The 16897-nt window shown below is 41.5% G+C and overlaps 1 protein-coding gene across 1 annotated transcript in view; it reads right to left on the reverse strand.

Moving 5' to 3' along the window:
* Positions 1-1268: 1268 nt before the first annotated feature.
* LOC104378058 (transducin-like enhancer protein 4) overlaps positions 1269-16897 on the reverse strand; it is a 105816-nt gene continuing 90187 nt past the window's right edge. The window contains 12 exon segments of the mRNA XM_086629682.1: positions 1269-1392; positions 3046-3122; positions 3445-3595; positions 4189-4336; positions 5291-5538; positions 6620-6869; positions 10595-10671; positions 10863-11056; positions 11321-11453; positions 12694-12846; positions 13507-13560; positions 14111-14230. Coding sequence (XP_086485808.1) covers positions 1285-1392; positions 3046-3122; positions 3445-3595; positions 4189-4336; positions 5291-5538; positions 6620-6869; positions 10595-10671; positions 10863-11056; positions 11321-11453; positions 12694-12846; positions 13507-13560; positions 14111-14230 — 1713 coding nt within the window. The 3' untranslated portion in view covers positions 1269-1284.

Genomic DNA, 16897 nt, shown 5'->3' on the forward strand with positions numbered 1-16897 from the left:
CAGCAAAGGCACTGTACATCAGCAGATCCACAGACTTAAAGATTCTTTTTTAAAGCATTCAAAAAAAAAGTCACAGATCATAGTTTAACAGCAACAACAACAACATAAAAAGATAACACGTTGTCTCTGGCACAATGGCTCAGTCTGCGTCCGGTTTAGAGACATCCAATCAAGACCTGGATTGAACTGCTGGCGAACAAAACAAGTCCTTATCCCAATGAGAATCCATTCCTTTTTGTATGTTGGAATGAGTACTCTTGTACATCCTACCTCGGAGGTCATTGCTTTTGTAGTTTGTATATTGGTAGGCATCCATTCTTATTTCAGTGCAGTTTCCAAAGAACATATCAAATATTTTTCATAATCTCTTGTAATTGAAAAATTGCCCAAAGACACATATCCCCATTTTCAAGGAAACATTGCAAAAGTTTCCAGAAGTAACAAAGGTGATTCTTTGAGGCAACTTATTGTACTCTCTACAATATAACAAAGAGAGGTGTTTATATTAAAAAACCTAGCTTGACACCAAAATGCTTTATGTTTATCAACAGAAAAGCATTGAGAACAAATCTGTACACAAGATGCTATATTAACATTGCAAATATATAAATTAGCACATTCTTACTTAAAGTGAATTTAATTTAGATGTGAACTGAATTTGCCATTTATCACAGGCATGTAGATTACTGGCTACAGTTTGCAATTTCCTAGGTTTCCAAGACTGTCTAAAATAGTTAAGATACAGCATCTTCCCACCAAATAATTATACTGTAATAACACTTAAGAGGTCTCATCCAAGAACAGGACTAAAAAATATAACAAAGTTTATTCTTTTTAAATAGAAACTACAAGTCTATTTAGTGTAACTTTAACTATCTCCTGAACATCCTTCTCCAAGATCCCCAATTCATTCATCTGCAAAAACACAAAGTATACAATGCACCTTTCAAACTAAAGCCGGGCCAGACAGCTTTATTTAGTCAGTTCATTGTTAGAAAGCCTTCTTTAAACAAAATAAATACATTACAGCTATAATACATAATTAAAGAGTCAAGTTCACTGTTAAGTAGGCTTATTCCATCTTCTTCCAAGCAGATATCTGACAATTTGGTATCACAAGTTCTTAATGAGCATTCACAAATCAATAGCAAGTTAGGAAGGTAAAAATAAATCCCACAACTGTGATGAGTATTTAAGTTCTCAGTTTAGAAAGAAAAAAAAAGAAAAAAAGAATATACAGCAAAGTGCTAGGAGAAGGAGTTCTGTCTGCATTCAGATTTGTCTCTAATAAATAACTTCATAGACTGTAGCTTTCTTGTCCCCAGAGCCAGTGACTATGTATTTGTCATCCACAGAGATATCACAGCTAAGCACAGATGAGGATTCTTTGGACTACAAGAAAGAAAAAAAAATAAAATAAAAATTGTAGCAATCCTTCCATCCGGAAAGGCTTGAAGATTAATTGGAAGAGTTTATGGAAAGGAAATAAACCAAAAAAAAGCTCATTTAAACATCAGTACCATAGTAGCAGCTTTTGTTACAAGACTGTTTCTCCAAACTTGTTCCACCTAAAGCACTATGGCAACAAAAAACAGCAGCAGAAAGAGAAGTGATTGTTACACACCTAGAGATAATCTATCAATCAAAGAAAAAGCAGCAGTCCTTTCTATACACTTTACAAGCAATGAGCATTTATTAATATATCATTGATTAGCTTTCGCATAAAAATGAATGAAAAGCCATCTTCTTCTTGCCTCTGGTTGTAAACCAGAAATCCGTACGGAAAAGCACTCCAAAGCCCTACTCACCCACAGGTATGAAACAAAGAGACTCTACAGAAGTAACTGTCCCTCCTCTCACTATTTCTCCAACACAGAAGACAAAAGCCTTGCACAAAGGAACTTACATTACCAGGGAGGCTGCAAATACGAAAAGATAATGTGGTGGAATAGGATGCCAAGAGTGTACAGCAGGTGAATGGAGATAGGATACACCAGGATGCAGCAGCTCTCTCTCCTAGCTTTTCTGTCTTTGCTGAGATGATGCGCATGTATTGTCGCATTTCACTTGCTGTTTTAGTCCATGTTTTCTTTACATAACATACATCCACATCCTTTTCTGCCTGTCACTGCAAGAGCTAAACGCTTCCCAATCATGCTAAGTTTTTGCCAAGAAACCTCTGCTACACTGCACAGAAGTTTCTTCCTCTACCCCTCAATTAAGAAAGCTGCACTGGCGTTTTAACATGACTTTGAAGGGGGATGCCTTCTTGTTAGGATGATTTGGGTTATCTTGGGAGCTAGTTCTGGAGCTCAATAGCCTTCACTAAGAAAACTCAGACCTCAGCTCTCTCATGTCAAGGCAAACTGTGCTGTCCCCAAAGGCAGAGACATAACAGGTATCAGCCCAGGTGAGACTTGACTATTAAAACCAAAACACCAGTTAACTTCACTCAAAAAATTCCCAGCCTAGAGGTACCTGTAGGTGAAAAGTGAAGGACATGCCAAAAATCCCACTTTTCTTTAGTGGCACTGAAGAGCTGTTAAAATTGGGCACAGAGGGATTAAAGACTATAGAAACTTTACAACTTCCAGTTACACTCCACAGGGCTCCTCCATAAGGATACAGTCTTCGGCTCAGGAGTCTGCCTGTCCAATCCACTGCCTTTATGCATCTCACCCAGGAAAAACACACATTTTGATTATGACTTTCCCTGTTTCAGCTACATTTTAAACATTCAGCGAATGCTCATCTTGCAACATGACTTGGGTACTGTATTACAGCAATACGCACAAGAAGGTAAGAAAGAAGGGTATTAAAAACAATTTCAGATTACAGGGCTACTTTATTGCAAGGCTTAAATTACTTAAATGTTAGAAAGGACAAAAGTGTACCTCTCTTTAATTACAGACAAAGTCTTAAAGGAACATAGTAATTAGCCAAGAATTTCCATTTAAAAACTCCTTAAGCTAATGACAGACCCCAAGATGTGCAGCTCTACTGCACTGTAATGTATGTGGAAAATAGCTTTTAGGAGGTTATTACCTGGAATATACTGGCTCCATAAGGTGTTCTCCAGGCATTAAGAAGATTATCTTTTCCAGTGCTTACAAACCACTTGCCTGCAACAGATTGTTTAAATGTTATTGTTGCATTCTGTTTTCAAGGAATACACCCCAAGAAACAGATTAATCATAAAAACAATGCATTCACACATCAATGAAAAACACATCCAAAGAACAGTCACATTTTCACCTGGTTGCACTATGATGTTCGATCACAACATAAGCAGTTCATGCAAAAAAGCAATCACACAGAATTTAAGAAATAATTTTAATACTTCAGTGTAACATTTGATTTTAGCTATACCTCTACGTTCATATAAACATAATCTTGAACAAATTTCTCAGGAGGGAAAACGCTGGCATAGAAAGACTTGCTTACCACAGTGAGCAAATTTGAGTGACAACACACAGCTCTCATGAAGATGCAGCTGATACTTGTCCGGCTTAGTAACATGCAGTACCTCGACGTTACTGTTCTCCATTCCTACTGCCAACCACTCACCAGTTGGACAATAGCCCAGTGAGAAGATCTGAAATTAGCACAACACATGTTTCAATCAGTAAACGAACGAGTCTAAGGTATCCAGAACTGACTCTTGCTACGCTGTTAACACTATGCAAAAAACACATTTTGGTCTACTACAGTTTTAAAAACATGATAATCCAATTACTATAGTAATCAAGATAAATCAGTTCATGTAAACAAAGCTCAGTTAAAATGGTAATAGTAAAGCACTGAATCAGGTTATAAAAGCTAACGTCCTAGCTTATCTGACAGCACTTAAAAATATTTTTGTAAAATATTTTTGAATAAGAATCTACAGAAACGGGAACACATTGCATGCAGGAACACTTTAATCTGGCAATTTTTTTAGGAAAAGGATTCTCCACTACTCTCGTGGGAGAAGTACTAATCTGTCAAATAGTCATAATCCAGACAGATGTTTAGCAGCCACATCAGAAAAAAAAAAAAAGTGTGTGAGACTAAGTGAAAAATTCTTTGGAGTTCTCTTTAAGCCTGCTTTTTTTTTTTTTCTCTTAAAAAAAACCCAAAATCGAAAGTGCTTGGTTTAGAAAACCATGATAGATTTTTCTTAACATGCCAGAGCTTCTCAGATTGAACCTGTGATGTGAAGTCATGTTGCTGTAGCTGTCTCCCTTCTCTGAGATCCCAGGATCTGACTGTATTGTCCAAGCCTCCCGTCCATAGTTTGGTGCCATCATTAGAAATGTCAATACAGCTCGCTCCATCCGTGTGGCCCTGAAATTGCCTGAAAATATTGAAAGAAGATATGCACGTTCTCACATGGGAATGAGTTGGTTCTGAGCATGTATACAAAATACCTCTTTTTTTCTTCCAGTCCCTGACATGCAGCCATTAAAGACAACTGTAACGTAGATTCCAATAGCAATCTGAGACTAATACAAACTCTGAGACAACCACGTGAGTTCATGATGAAGTGATGAAGCAATCAGGCCAGACAGCCAAGTGCTAATTTGATTTCAAAAAGCACACTTTGTGAGTCAGATGCTCTGGGGATCTTTGCTGCTGACTGCGTGATACCCACTATTTGACTGAAAATACCCTACTCCTCCCAAAGGATCGTGAAAATATACTTAGTTTAAGAAGAATCTACAGGTCACCAACAAAGGTAGGAAAAAAAGAGCAGTCTAAATGGGAACGTCAGGGAATAAAAGCCTGCCTTTACATGCAGTACTGACACATTGCATATAACAACATACATACAGTGCAGTGCTCAGAGAAACTCTGCATGACTGGCTCTTAGCTTACTGTACCTTAGTGTTGAGCAGCAAACCCATACTCCTAAGATGCTAAGTTTGCAATGCAGTAATTTACACACATCTTTACCCAGGACATGTTTGCTGGAGAACTGATTAAAGAGATTGGAGCGTGAGCACAGCATATTGCACGGAAACAAAGAAAACCATCTGTTCAAAGAACCTACAGCAGTGTCAACACCAGCTGATCTTAGGAAATTATAGTTATGGGCTGCTCAACAGGCCTGGAATTATGAAACTCTCAAAACCTATAAACAATTATACAGACTTTCGTCAAAGTATTACCACAGCTATTGCCTAGCAATGAAATAATAGAAGCAGCTCTGCAGACACGACGGAGAAAATAGCATGTGTACGCAAAAGAGCACGTAAGGCTGCGTCTAATTAATTCTTCACAATCTGATGATCCAGTTCTGTCGACCTACCTTACTAAAGTCTGGTTATGCAGATCCCACACTGCAATGTTCCCGTCGCTACAGCAAGAGAAGCAAACCTTGGAATCCGGGCTGATAGCTAGGGCATAGCACGCCGGAGCAGAAGATGTCAGCTCTGCTTTGATGCGAGGAGTTGGAGCTGCCAGGTCCCAAATGGATAACGTGCTGGCTTCCCCACCAACTATCAGGGTGCGGCCGTCGGGGAGCAATCTGCAGGAACGGATGTAGTTATCTCTGTTCTGTGGAGACAGAAGCCATCAAGAGATTACTCATGAGGAAAGGAAAACGGCATTAACATGAGAGCAGAAATCCATAAAAGTATTGTATTCCCTCCTGGTTTTAATGAGCCATTTATACTTATGACAATGATAAAGTGTATTAATGCCAGAAAATTACATGACATTAGGGAAGTACTTAAACTTGATCTACAAAATTCAGTAGTGAGAGATATTTAATCTTAATTAGCATCAAAATGCAAAGACCTGAACCCAGCCCAAAACAATTCAAGATAGCTGTATTCGACAGTTTGTGTAGAAAGTTACATTTTCATACTCTGTTTATTTCAACACATTAACCTCTCAGCATGGGGGAATACCAAATTCCCTGCACGCTCCCCCTGCTCTGTTCCAGTGAGACTTGCTGCCACCATCTAGGAGATGTCAGAGGAAAATATTTGGGCAATTTTCTTCATTTGTGTAGCAACTTGTGTAGCAATTCATTATATGTCTACATGTGCTGCAGTTTTCATTTTACTGCCTCTGTAACAAGAAGCAACATCTTACCAAGAACTGGTAAATGACACGAGAAAAGCTGCTAACAATGGTTCATCTTGTTAGCACATTCAAATAATTTGTGAATAACACTCAGGGATATTTTTAATTGTCACATTAAGACAAGCACAATGCATTCACACACATACACAGACACAAAATACGTGACACAACCTTCAAATATTCTCGGAGAAAACAGCTGCAAGACAGCCATTTTCAGCATGATAGGCTATCAAGCTTTAAGATTGCCAACAAATGTCAAAGTTTATAAACAATATTTGCTGTGCTGTCTTTGATCTTTCCCCCTACCAATACAATTTTAGGATATTAAAGATGTTTTGATTCATTGGGGGCGAAAAAACGCAAGCACAACATGGAACATACTTCAAACTCAGTTCTAAAGGAAACAACCGAACTACAAATGAGATGTCAAGCTTTGATACCAATAACAGAACTCAAGTAGCCCTGTTGTTTGTACCTTAACGGTATCATTTCAATCTTAACACAACCTGCTGTCTTCTTCCACTGTTGTACACTGCTGTCCACCTACCAGGCAGTCCAGCTGAGAGACGGGGCTCTTGTTGCCAGGGTGGCTGATGTCCCAGACTTTGACGCACCCCTTCCCACCTGTGTACACGTGTCTCGTGGGGTTACTGATGGTAACTGCACACACAACTTCTCCATGGTTCAGAGTGTTGATCTGACGGGCATGGCGAGGGATCCCCGGACCGATGAGGGCATCAGGAGGGAAAGGAACCGGCTGCATCTGACCATCTGCACTTACATGAAATGAGTATGCTCTGAGGGGAAAAAAAAGATGCAGGGGGGTGATTTAAGAAGTTTTCCTTCAAGCCTGTTTAAGAAAACAGAATTAAAGGTGTGTTTCCAGTGCAGACATTCTGATTATGCATGCAGCTCCTTGTGCAATCTTTTTAGCCACGTGAAGAGAAATTTTGTATTTATCTATATAGCATGGCCCTCAAAGCATAAACTTAGGGACTCTTCTTTTAATCTGGAAAGACAAGCACCATCTACCAATTGAATCAGCTTTTACAACTCATGCAATGATGATTTCTGGCCCAAGAGAGGATACACAGACACTACTCTTGAACTTGGGGCACAGGAAGACCACCGTATGCAGAGAGGGAAGGAAGGTGGGGTCAGAGTCCCTTGGAAGACAGAAATCGTTGGCCGGTTGCTGCAGAGCATGGCGGGTAGCTGAGCGCCAGGGGACATATAGTTGCTCCCTTACTGACTTTAATGTGCAAATTTCAGCTGGACTGCTGCCAGGCTGCCCTGAATGCACCACGGGTCCCATGACCCTTGAGCGAGAACTGCCCAGCACTGTATCTCAGAGTGCAGTGAAACCCCCACCATCAAGAAGTCCTCAAGGCACAGTTGCTGACATTTGACGTGACAGACCAGCAAAAAGGCATTGGAACTTTTTTTCCTTCTTTTGGACTTGCTGTCTTTCTTTCCCCCTCCCTGCCATGCTTTTTTTTTGTGTGTGCGTGTGTGTGTGTTTGGACCTGACACAACAACTACAAATCCCAATTTCTCTTGCCAGAATCAGGGCTCTCACTGAGAAAGAATGTGTTGTGTGACTGCCAGTTATGCCACCTGTGAATAACCTATCAACAGCTTCATCTCAAAATATTTTCCAGGAAGAACAGTTAGGCTGTGAAATTGTCTTGTTCTGAGATGCTACCTGACACATCACATCTATTACAAGAGCACAAACTCTGTAAGAGGGTTCACCTACACGCACCAAGGTATGCTTAAACAGAAGGCTTTAATTTCCTTAGAGCTAAAAAATCGTCACAGTACTGATGAAAAGTCCATTGTCAATATGTTGGGATGAGACGAGGTTACAAAAAATCATTTTGGTGGAATACTTAGGAAGATCACTTCCTTAACTGTTGCTTCAAAGTCACTGAAGAAGGCAGACTTCAGAATTCGACTACTGAATTTGTTATTTAAGATTCATAGTACATTAACAGTAGAACAATAATTTTCAGTGGGACAAAATGCAACCACATTTTCACCTTCCTGCCCTATTCTCAGAGCTTTACACACTCTTCTCAACCTGCGCTCTGTTTCTTGTTCTGGCAGGTCTGAGTGCCAGATCATCTCATCATTCTCTACTTTTTGACATTAAACACATTCAGGAAAGGGTAGGACAGACTTCTGTGGTTGTAAGAAGCAGCAAACTGACTATATGAATAGATCAGGGTTCGATTACCACCACAGAAATCTGAAATATCTTCCTCGTTATCTCCCTAATTACTGTTTGCTGCAGTAAGGTACTGGAAAATGCAGCTGATGGTCACCTGAAATCTCTAACTAAACAAGTGGAACTTCATTATCATCTTTTCTGATTTTTGTATGCAGTCACTCTCTGCAGGGCCATGTTGAGCACTGAGTGTAGGATACTTCTATCAGTCAACGCAATTTTTAGCATGCTTATGAAGTACACAGGGAATATATTTAACAATTACAGAAGTAAAGCTTAGATCTGGAGTCATCTGTGACTACATTATTCTCACTCTATTCAATACTCCATACCAGCACGTGTGATTAAACTGTTGCTTTCTTACTTGGTTTGGTTTTGTGGTGGTTGAGTGTTTTGAGTTTTTTTCACTCTGAGAACTAACACTGCATGTAGCTTATTTCGAATACTCTAAATATCTTACAAATATCCAACACTATAAACACCTGGCAAGCACTTTTTTCTTCTTTTCACATTCGCTACGTTTTCTATTTATATATTGTACAATCCTCAGCATTTTGATGTATCTCCGAAGTGAAAAGAGAGTTATTAGGGGCCAGATCCCTGATGTGCCACATGCTGCCTGCTCCATTTCAACAGACACTCAACAGCGCAGAGAATTTACACAACTTTCACTCTAAGGGAAAGGAAGAGTAAATGAGAAAGCAACAATCCTGAATGACAGCTGTGAAAAGTACCGCACTTAAGATGAAGAAAAATCAATGCAATCATGCTAAAACAACCACAGATTTCAAAGGTTTCAGGCCCTACAGCAGACAAATGACAGATGTATTTACATGTCTAAAACAGTCACCAGTAAGGCAACAACATTCAAAAACCTTGGAGATGCACCAGAATTGAACAAGTTTGATTCCAGTTTGCCTCGCGTTGTATTGCCCCCATCTCTAACAGGAGCAAGTTGTGAGCAGGGAATTCTCAACACCTCTGGTGTTGCCATTTCTCAGATCATGCTAAGTAAGTCCTGGGAGAGCTGGTCGCCCTTTATTCCGGGTGACCAACTCCACCAGGGATGAACTTGAACCCAGCGAACATTTAAACACTACGCCAAGACGTTTCTAAGTGCCTGCTGCATACATAGGATGAAGATCTGTGCCCTACAGAATTTTTAAAGCAAGCAGTTGGTCCAGGAGCTGCTGCACACCAATTTTCATACTTGCTTTATGCGGCCACCTAACGGGACAGCGCAACGAGTAGAAAAGTAAACTTGTGGTGACCACCAGCATGTGATGTCTGAGAGTGCTGGACATGGTTTATGATTTGTGTGACACACATGTACAAGAGGAGTTATAGGCACTAGGATGGATCGCTTGTCACCATGGTATGTTATTAACCCTGTGTGTCTGCAAGCTCACTGGCATGTAAGCATATGCATTTACTCACATGCATCTACGTGTGTGACTACACCTCAACTCGTCCTCCACAAACACATTTATACATACGAGAGCAAGAGAAGGACTGGCACAAACACCTCCTGCCCTCCAAACTCTCCAGTATTAGCTGGTCACAGTTTCTCACAAGTGTCATGCAAGAAGTGGAACTGGAGGACCCTTACATAATATCTGGATCAATATGGTTTGCATCGCTGTTTTATTTTTTCCCCTCTCTAACTCAAGAGGGCTGTGAGCAGAGAGTTCTTCATATCCGTGTAATTCTTTTTCTGAGGCTCACAACAAGCAAAGCCTGGTAGAGCAGGTCACCTTTTACAGTCAGTTCCATCAAGGATGAATTTGAACATTATGATATAATAATTCTTTCCAGTATTTTCAATCAAACAAAACATTTCAGTGTTCCTTACTCTGCACACTGCTGTTTATAGCAGTCGATAAGGTTGCAAGTAATTGCAAGGCTTTTGTGAACAAAGAAATCATTTTTTTAAACTGAGAAACAGAGTACAGTGGAGATGGAAAGTCGAGATCCCTTTCCAGTTTACATTTCCATATAAGACCAACCAGTCGGATTCAGCACGTAACATCTCAAAGTTCATCTCCTTTTCCATTTATTTCTGTCTCCTTTACTCTGTATCACCCAGTCCTTGTCACCTCTTATTAGTCTTCAAAACAAATTTACAAATGCAACTTTAACATCAAACAGTGTTTCTTTCTCCTGCCCTTGCCAAATAGCTATACTTATTTTTATTCGCACAACAGTTTTTGGTAGCTAAGGGGAATTCCAACTGGCAAGGGAACACGACTTCAACAGATGATTGACTTTTAAAGTCGAATGTTTGATACTCACGGTTTTCCTCCTGGGATGCCTGTGAGGTTGGGAGGGATGCCTGGGACTCGCATGTGATGATGTGGATCAAAACCAACCTAGAGTTTTCCCCAAGCAAAATGAAAAGGTGTATTAAATATGGAGTTAGGCAAAGGAAGACTGTTTAACTCATGTTCTCCATAGCAATACTCCTCAAATTACAAAGAGACTGAATTAGATTTAACCCCTCAGGTCTTACATTTAATATAAACCGCTCTCAACACTGAACGCACTAACGGCAAACACTCACCACCGGAGATCTCCCATACGCTGCCGCTGCTGCTGCTGCTGCAGCTGCTGCACTCATTTGAGGAGAAATATTGTGTAGACCCGCGTAGGCAGCTCCAGGGCTGGTCAGCTCCCCATTCATGCCAGCATGTGGCACGATCCCAAACGGAGTAGGATAAGGACACGGCACTGCCATAGGTGTCCTTAAACCTGAAGCTATCAAGGAGAAAAAAAGAGAGAAGTCACACAGTCAGCCCAGACTCATCAGATGAAATATAAGTTTGGCAAACAGTAAAATAAAAACAAATAAATAAATAAACATATATATATATATACGCACTGTATTAAAGTGCAGAAGAACCAGCTCAGCATCCAGTTAAAGCAGCTGTAATATACTACCTCGTCACTCTAGACTTAAAGTGAGCCTGGCTCAGGACAAATGGCCACCGTTTAAAACCACTGAAATATACGGACACTAACCTAGCGGGTCCACACCTGGGGGTTTGCCGGGCACTGGCCTCAGTCCGGGAGTAGAGTTGCTGCCTGGAGTTGGGGCATCAGTCCTTGGAGTTGGGGTATTTGATTTAGACACAGGAGTGGTAGATTTCTCATTCTAGTCACCAAAAAAGAAAAAGGGAAGATAGTTATTTTACGTTTTTAGCTAGTGGTTGGAAAGACAGCAGAGTGTGTGTGATTAGTGATATTTAGCTTTTGGGTTTGAGTTTCGACAGTCCCTAGTGATGAAGAGAAGCTGCAGAGACACTGAAAAAGACAGAATGGCTTTGGGAATTAACTACAGCCTTCACAGCTTTCCTCATCAGGGGCATCTGTATGATTCAGAATGAGGTCAATGACAGAAAATCATTGCTCTCTGACAATTACATTGGCAGCACATGCGAAACCTGTCGGTGGTCTCACTCTGCTTATGGTGGACCTGCTCCCACTACAATTATGAGTTTCTGTGAGAGGCCACTGCCAGGTGGACAAAAATTGCAGAAAAAAAAACCCACAAGTGATCAACAACTCATGCCCAAAGGTGGTGAGGGAAACAGAATACGGAGACAGTGATGGGTACAAAGTCAGGAACTGTGCAGTGCCACTCTTGTGACAAACTTGTTCATCAGACAATCCACTGACTCCTGGGTCTGAACCTATCATTCTGTCACCTTTCCTGAGCACTACATTCACTTTAAGCTTTCTCTATATTTATTTTATTTCTTTAAATAATCGCGTACCCTGACCTGTGAAGAACTGAGAGGAGAGTTACTGTGCAGCTCAGGAAGGTGATTAACTGTGGTCACAAACAGGAAAGGAAAGAACACTCCCGACTTGCAGGCAGCTCTTTTTTTGCATTGTGATTTGCGATGCAAGTCAAGGAAGGTTCTTGTAAATGACAGATTACTTTTTAGATAGAAAATAAAAATTATTGTTGTTGTATATGGCCTGGTAATTCAAACAAAGCTAACAACCAAATCACATCCAAGCGGGGAACTGAATTTGCTATAAACCACAGTACAGGAAAACAGCTCAAGGAACCCCTGTGTACTTTTATTTACTCTCAGAATGACAGTTTTTCATATGGGGGAGGAGAAAAACATCTCTCAGCACAGCACATCTATTATCTACCTACACCACCAGTGAAAATAACCTCTCCTATCCCAAAAAAAGGCTGTGGACTTTCTCCTTACCATTTTATTAAATTCCCTTGAAGAGATAAATTAAACAAATTTTAAATTGATGCTTCACAGTTCTTTACTGATAGCTGTGGAAATTCAAACTGTGTCCAGACAGAAATCCAGTAAGCATGTGTTTCAGCATATGATCATGGGTCAGGAGCATTCTGAAGCACTTACAAGGCTAAGTTCTTTGGATTTGGAGGAAGGAGTACTGCTAGAGGATGCAATAGATGCCGGACTAATTGGTGCATCTTTCTTCAGCAGCCGAGTCTTGTCCAAGCCATTTTCCCGTGGAGAGTGTGCTGGGCTTCCCCGGGGAGAGGAAGGGTCCTAAACATCAGCAACATGGGTTAGTATAAAAACTTCATACTAGCCACTAGTGCTTGTCTTGATTAATTCCCACTTTGGAATGAAAATCTGTCACAAAAAATGACATCTTCCTTCAGTTCTTAATTGATTTAGCTGATAAAATTGTGAAATTGAGAGGGATAATGAAAGACTTTTTTTTTTTTTTTTTTAAGAGAGTCCTAAAAGTTCATGCTATTAACCATGAAAAAAATGTTACAAATCTGTGGATATTTGAACAGGCAAGCAAATCTCATTTGTCAGGTGACAGATTGAAAAGGTTTGAGGCACTTGGCAGACCTGATAAAAGTTCACATATGAAGTCATGGCCGTGTGAAAGAAAACACAGACACTGTTATGAGCTGTATCCTATCTGCTGTGCTGGGCTGGCTTCAAATATCTCAAGCACACTTTTGGTTCATACAAGAAACAAAAAGGTCCTTTGAAGAAATAAATGTTACAGATCTGATTCACATTCTAAAGAAACACAACCTAACTGGATTCCCTCAGGCATTTCAAGCTCCTTTATAAAGGCAAAGGCTGCAATCTTGCTCATATACCAAATACACACAGAAGACAACCTGAATCACTGAAGACAACCCTCCCACCACAACTGTAAGGCAGAAAAAACACCATTGTGTATACCTCATTGGAAACATCAACTACCAAGTTGTCATCGCTCTTTTCACCATCACTGTCCTGTAATGACAGATCACAATGTGTTAAATACATCTATGCGATGTTCCAGTGTCTCTTAAGTACTGAGAAAAAACAAATCAATTTAAACGCGAGGCTGCTCACAACTATGCAACACAGCAATTACTTTTACTAAGTTTTATATGGTGATACAACTATAGTATTTAGGTCACTTATAGGGCTTCTGCTTAACAGGTTGCCCCAGCTATAGCATTCTGCCCAGTTTTCACATTGGTGAACAAGGATACAGGATGAAAATCCTCGTCCAAAGTTGAACGGTACTGGGAAGTGGAGCCAGGCTAGACTCCAGACCTACCACGTCTCAACCTAACTAATGCTCAGTCCTCTTGTCACACGCCTTCCAGGTGCTCTGTATTTATATTGTTAAAAACACTATCAATGTTACACACCGAAGCCTTCCACCCAGCACAGATGTTAGAGGCAGGCAGTAAGAACCTGTTAAAAATTTGACTCTCAATTTTTAACAGGAGTCAGGTGAAATTACAGAGCAAGACTTAAGTTCAACAATGCACAATGCAGACAATCTACTCACGTAACGAGCTGCTATTTCCTTCTCTTCTGTCTTCTGTTTTTTACTATCTGAAGAATAATCTGTTGAATTTCTGTGCTTTTCTGCTGTTCTGAAACTGGCTGAGGGAGATACAGAAGAGCTCTGCAGTCAGAAAAGAGATGAAGAAAACATCGTTGAATCATTTAGGTTGGAAAAGACCTCGAAGATCATCGAGTCCAATCATAAACCTAACACTGCCAAGTCCACCACTAAGCCAAGTCCCTAAGCACCACATCTACATGTCTTTTGAATACCTTCAGGGATGGTGACTCAACCACTTCCCTGGGCAGCCTGTTCCAATGCTTGACAACCCTTTTGGTGAAGACTTTTTTCCTAATATCCAATCTAAACCTCCCCTGGTGCAACTTGAGGCCATTTCCACTTGTCCTATCGCTTGTTACTTGGGAAAAGAGACTGACACCCACCTCACTACAACACCCTTTCAGGTAGTTGCAGAGAACCGTAAGGTCTCCCTTGAGCCTTCCCTCTTCTCCAGGCTAAACAAACCCAGTTCCCTCAGCGGCTCCTCTAGACCCTTCACCAACTTCGTTGCTCTTCTATGGACACGCTTCAGCACTTCAATGTCTTTGTCGTAGTAAGGAGCCCAAAACTGAACACAGCATTTGAGGAGCAGCCTCACCAGTGCTGAGTACAAGAGGATGATCATTTCTCTGGCCCTGCTGGCTGCTCTATTTCTGATACAAGCCATTGGCCTTCTTGGCTGCCTGGGCACACTGTTGGGTCATATTCAGCTGGCCATTGACCAACAACCCCAGGTCCTTTTCCACCAGGCAGCTTTCCAGCAACTCTTCCCCAAGCCTGTCGCGTTGCATGTGGTTGTTGTGACCCAAGTGCAGGACCCAGCACTGAGCCTTGTTGAATCTCATACAATTGGCCTTGGCCCATCAATCTAGCCTGTCCAGATCTCTCTGTGGAGCCCTCCTACCTTCAAGTAGATAAATGCTCCTGCCAAACTTGGTGTCATCTGCAAACTTTCTGAGGGTGCACTCGATTCCCTCAGCCAGATCATTGACAAAGATATTAAACAGAACTGGCCCCAAAACTGACACCTGGGGAACACCACTTCCAACTGGGCACCAACTGGATTTAACTCCATTCACCACAACTCTCTGGGCCCGGCCATCCAGCCAGTTCTTTACCCAGCGAATCGTACACCCATCCAACTCACAAGTGGGTAGTTTCTCCAGGAGAATCTGTGGGAAATGGTGTCAAAGGCTGTACAAAAGTCTAGGTAGACAATACCCACAGCCTTTCCCTCATTCACTAAGTGGGTCACTTTGTCATAGAAGGAGATCAGGTTAGACAAGCAAGACCTACCTTTTGTAAACCCATGACTGGGCCTGATCAGCTATTGTCTTGTACATGCCATGTGATGGCACTCAAGATGATCTGCTCCATAGCCTTCCCTGACACCAAGATCAGACTGACAGGCCTGTATTTCCCCTGATCCTTCTTTTGACCCTTCTTGTAGATGGGTGTCACTTCTGCTAACTTCCAGTCAACTGGGACCTCCCCAGTTAGCCTGGACTGCTGATAAATGACGGAAAGTGACTTGGTGAGCACTTCTGCCAGCTCCCTCAGTACCCTTGTGTGGCTCCCATCCAGCCCCATAGACTTGTGTGTGTTCAAGCGGTGTAGCAGCTCACTAACCACCTTCCCTGATTATGGGGGCTTCAGTCTGCTCCCCGTCTCTGTCTTCCACTCAGAGGGCTGGTACCCAGGGAACTGGTCTTACTATTAAAGACTGAGGCAAAGAAGGCATTAAGTACCTCAGCCTTTCCTCATCTTTTATCACTATGTTTCCCCTCATCCAATAAAGGATGGAGATTCTCCTTAGCCCTCCTTTTATTGCTAATGTATTTACAGAAAATTTTTTTATTGTCTTTCACAGTAGTAACCAGATTAAGTTCTAGTTGGGTCTTGGCCCTTCTAATTTTCTTCCTGCATGACCTCATGACATCTTTGTAGTCCTCCTGACTTGCCTGCCCCTTCTTCCAAACGTCATAAACTCTTCTTTTTTTCCTAAGTTCCAGTCAAAGCTCTCTGTTCAGTCAGACCAGTCTTGTTCTGGACAGCTTGTCTTTCAGCACATGGGGACAGCCCGCTCCTGCACCTTGAAGATTTCCTTCTGGAAGAATGTGCAGCCTTCCTTTGCACTTCAGGACTGCCTCACAAGGGACTCAGTCAACCAGGCTCCTAAACAGGCCAAAGTCTGCCCTCTGGAAGTCCAAGGCAGCAGTTCTGCCGAGGTCCCTTCTTCCTCCTCCAGGAATCGAAAACTACCATTTCACGATCACCATGTCCAAGACAGCCTCCAACCATCGCATCACCCGCAAGTCCTTCTCTGTTCATGAAAAACGGGTCCAGTGGGATGCCTTCCCTAGTTGACTCACTCACCAGCTGTGTTAAAAAGTTACCTTCCACACACTCCAGGAACCTCCTAGACTGTTTCCCCTCTGCTGTATTGTATTTCCAGCAGATATCTGGTAAGTTGAGTCCCTCACAAAAACAAGGGCTAGCAATTCGAAGAATTCTCTCAGCTGCTTATAGAATATTTTGTTTGCCTCTTCATCCTGGTTGGGTGGTCTTTAAGACTCCCACCAAGATATGTACCTTGTTGGCCTTCCCACTGATTCTTACCCATAAACACTGAACCCTATCGTCCACCATTAAGCTCTAGACAATCAAAACACTCCCTAACATACAGGGCTACCCCATCCCTCTCATTCCTTGCTCATTCCTTCTGAA

The sequence above is a fragment of the Tauraco erythrolophus genome, chromosome Z, assembly GCF_009769465.1.
Source record: "Tauraco erythrolophus isolate bTauEry1 chromosome Z, bTauEry1.pri, whole genome shotgun sequence".
NCBI lineage: Eukaryota > Metazoa > Chordata > Aves > Musophagiformes > Musophagidae > Tauraco > Tauraco erythrolophus.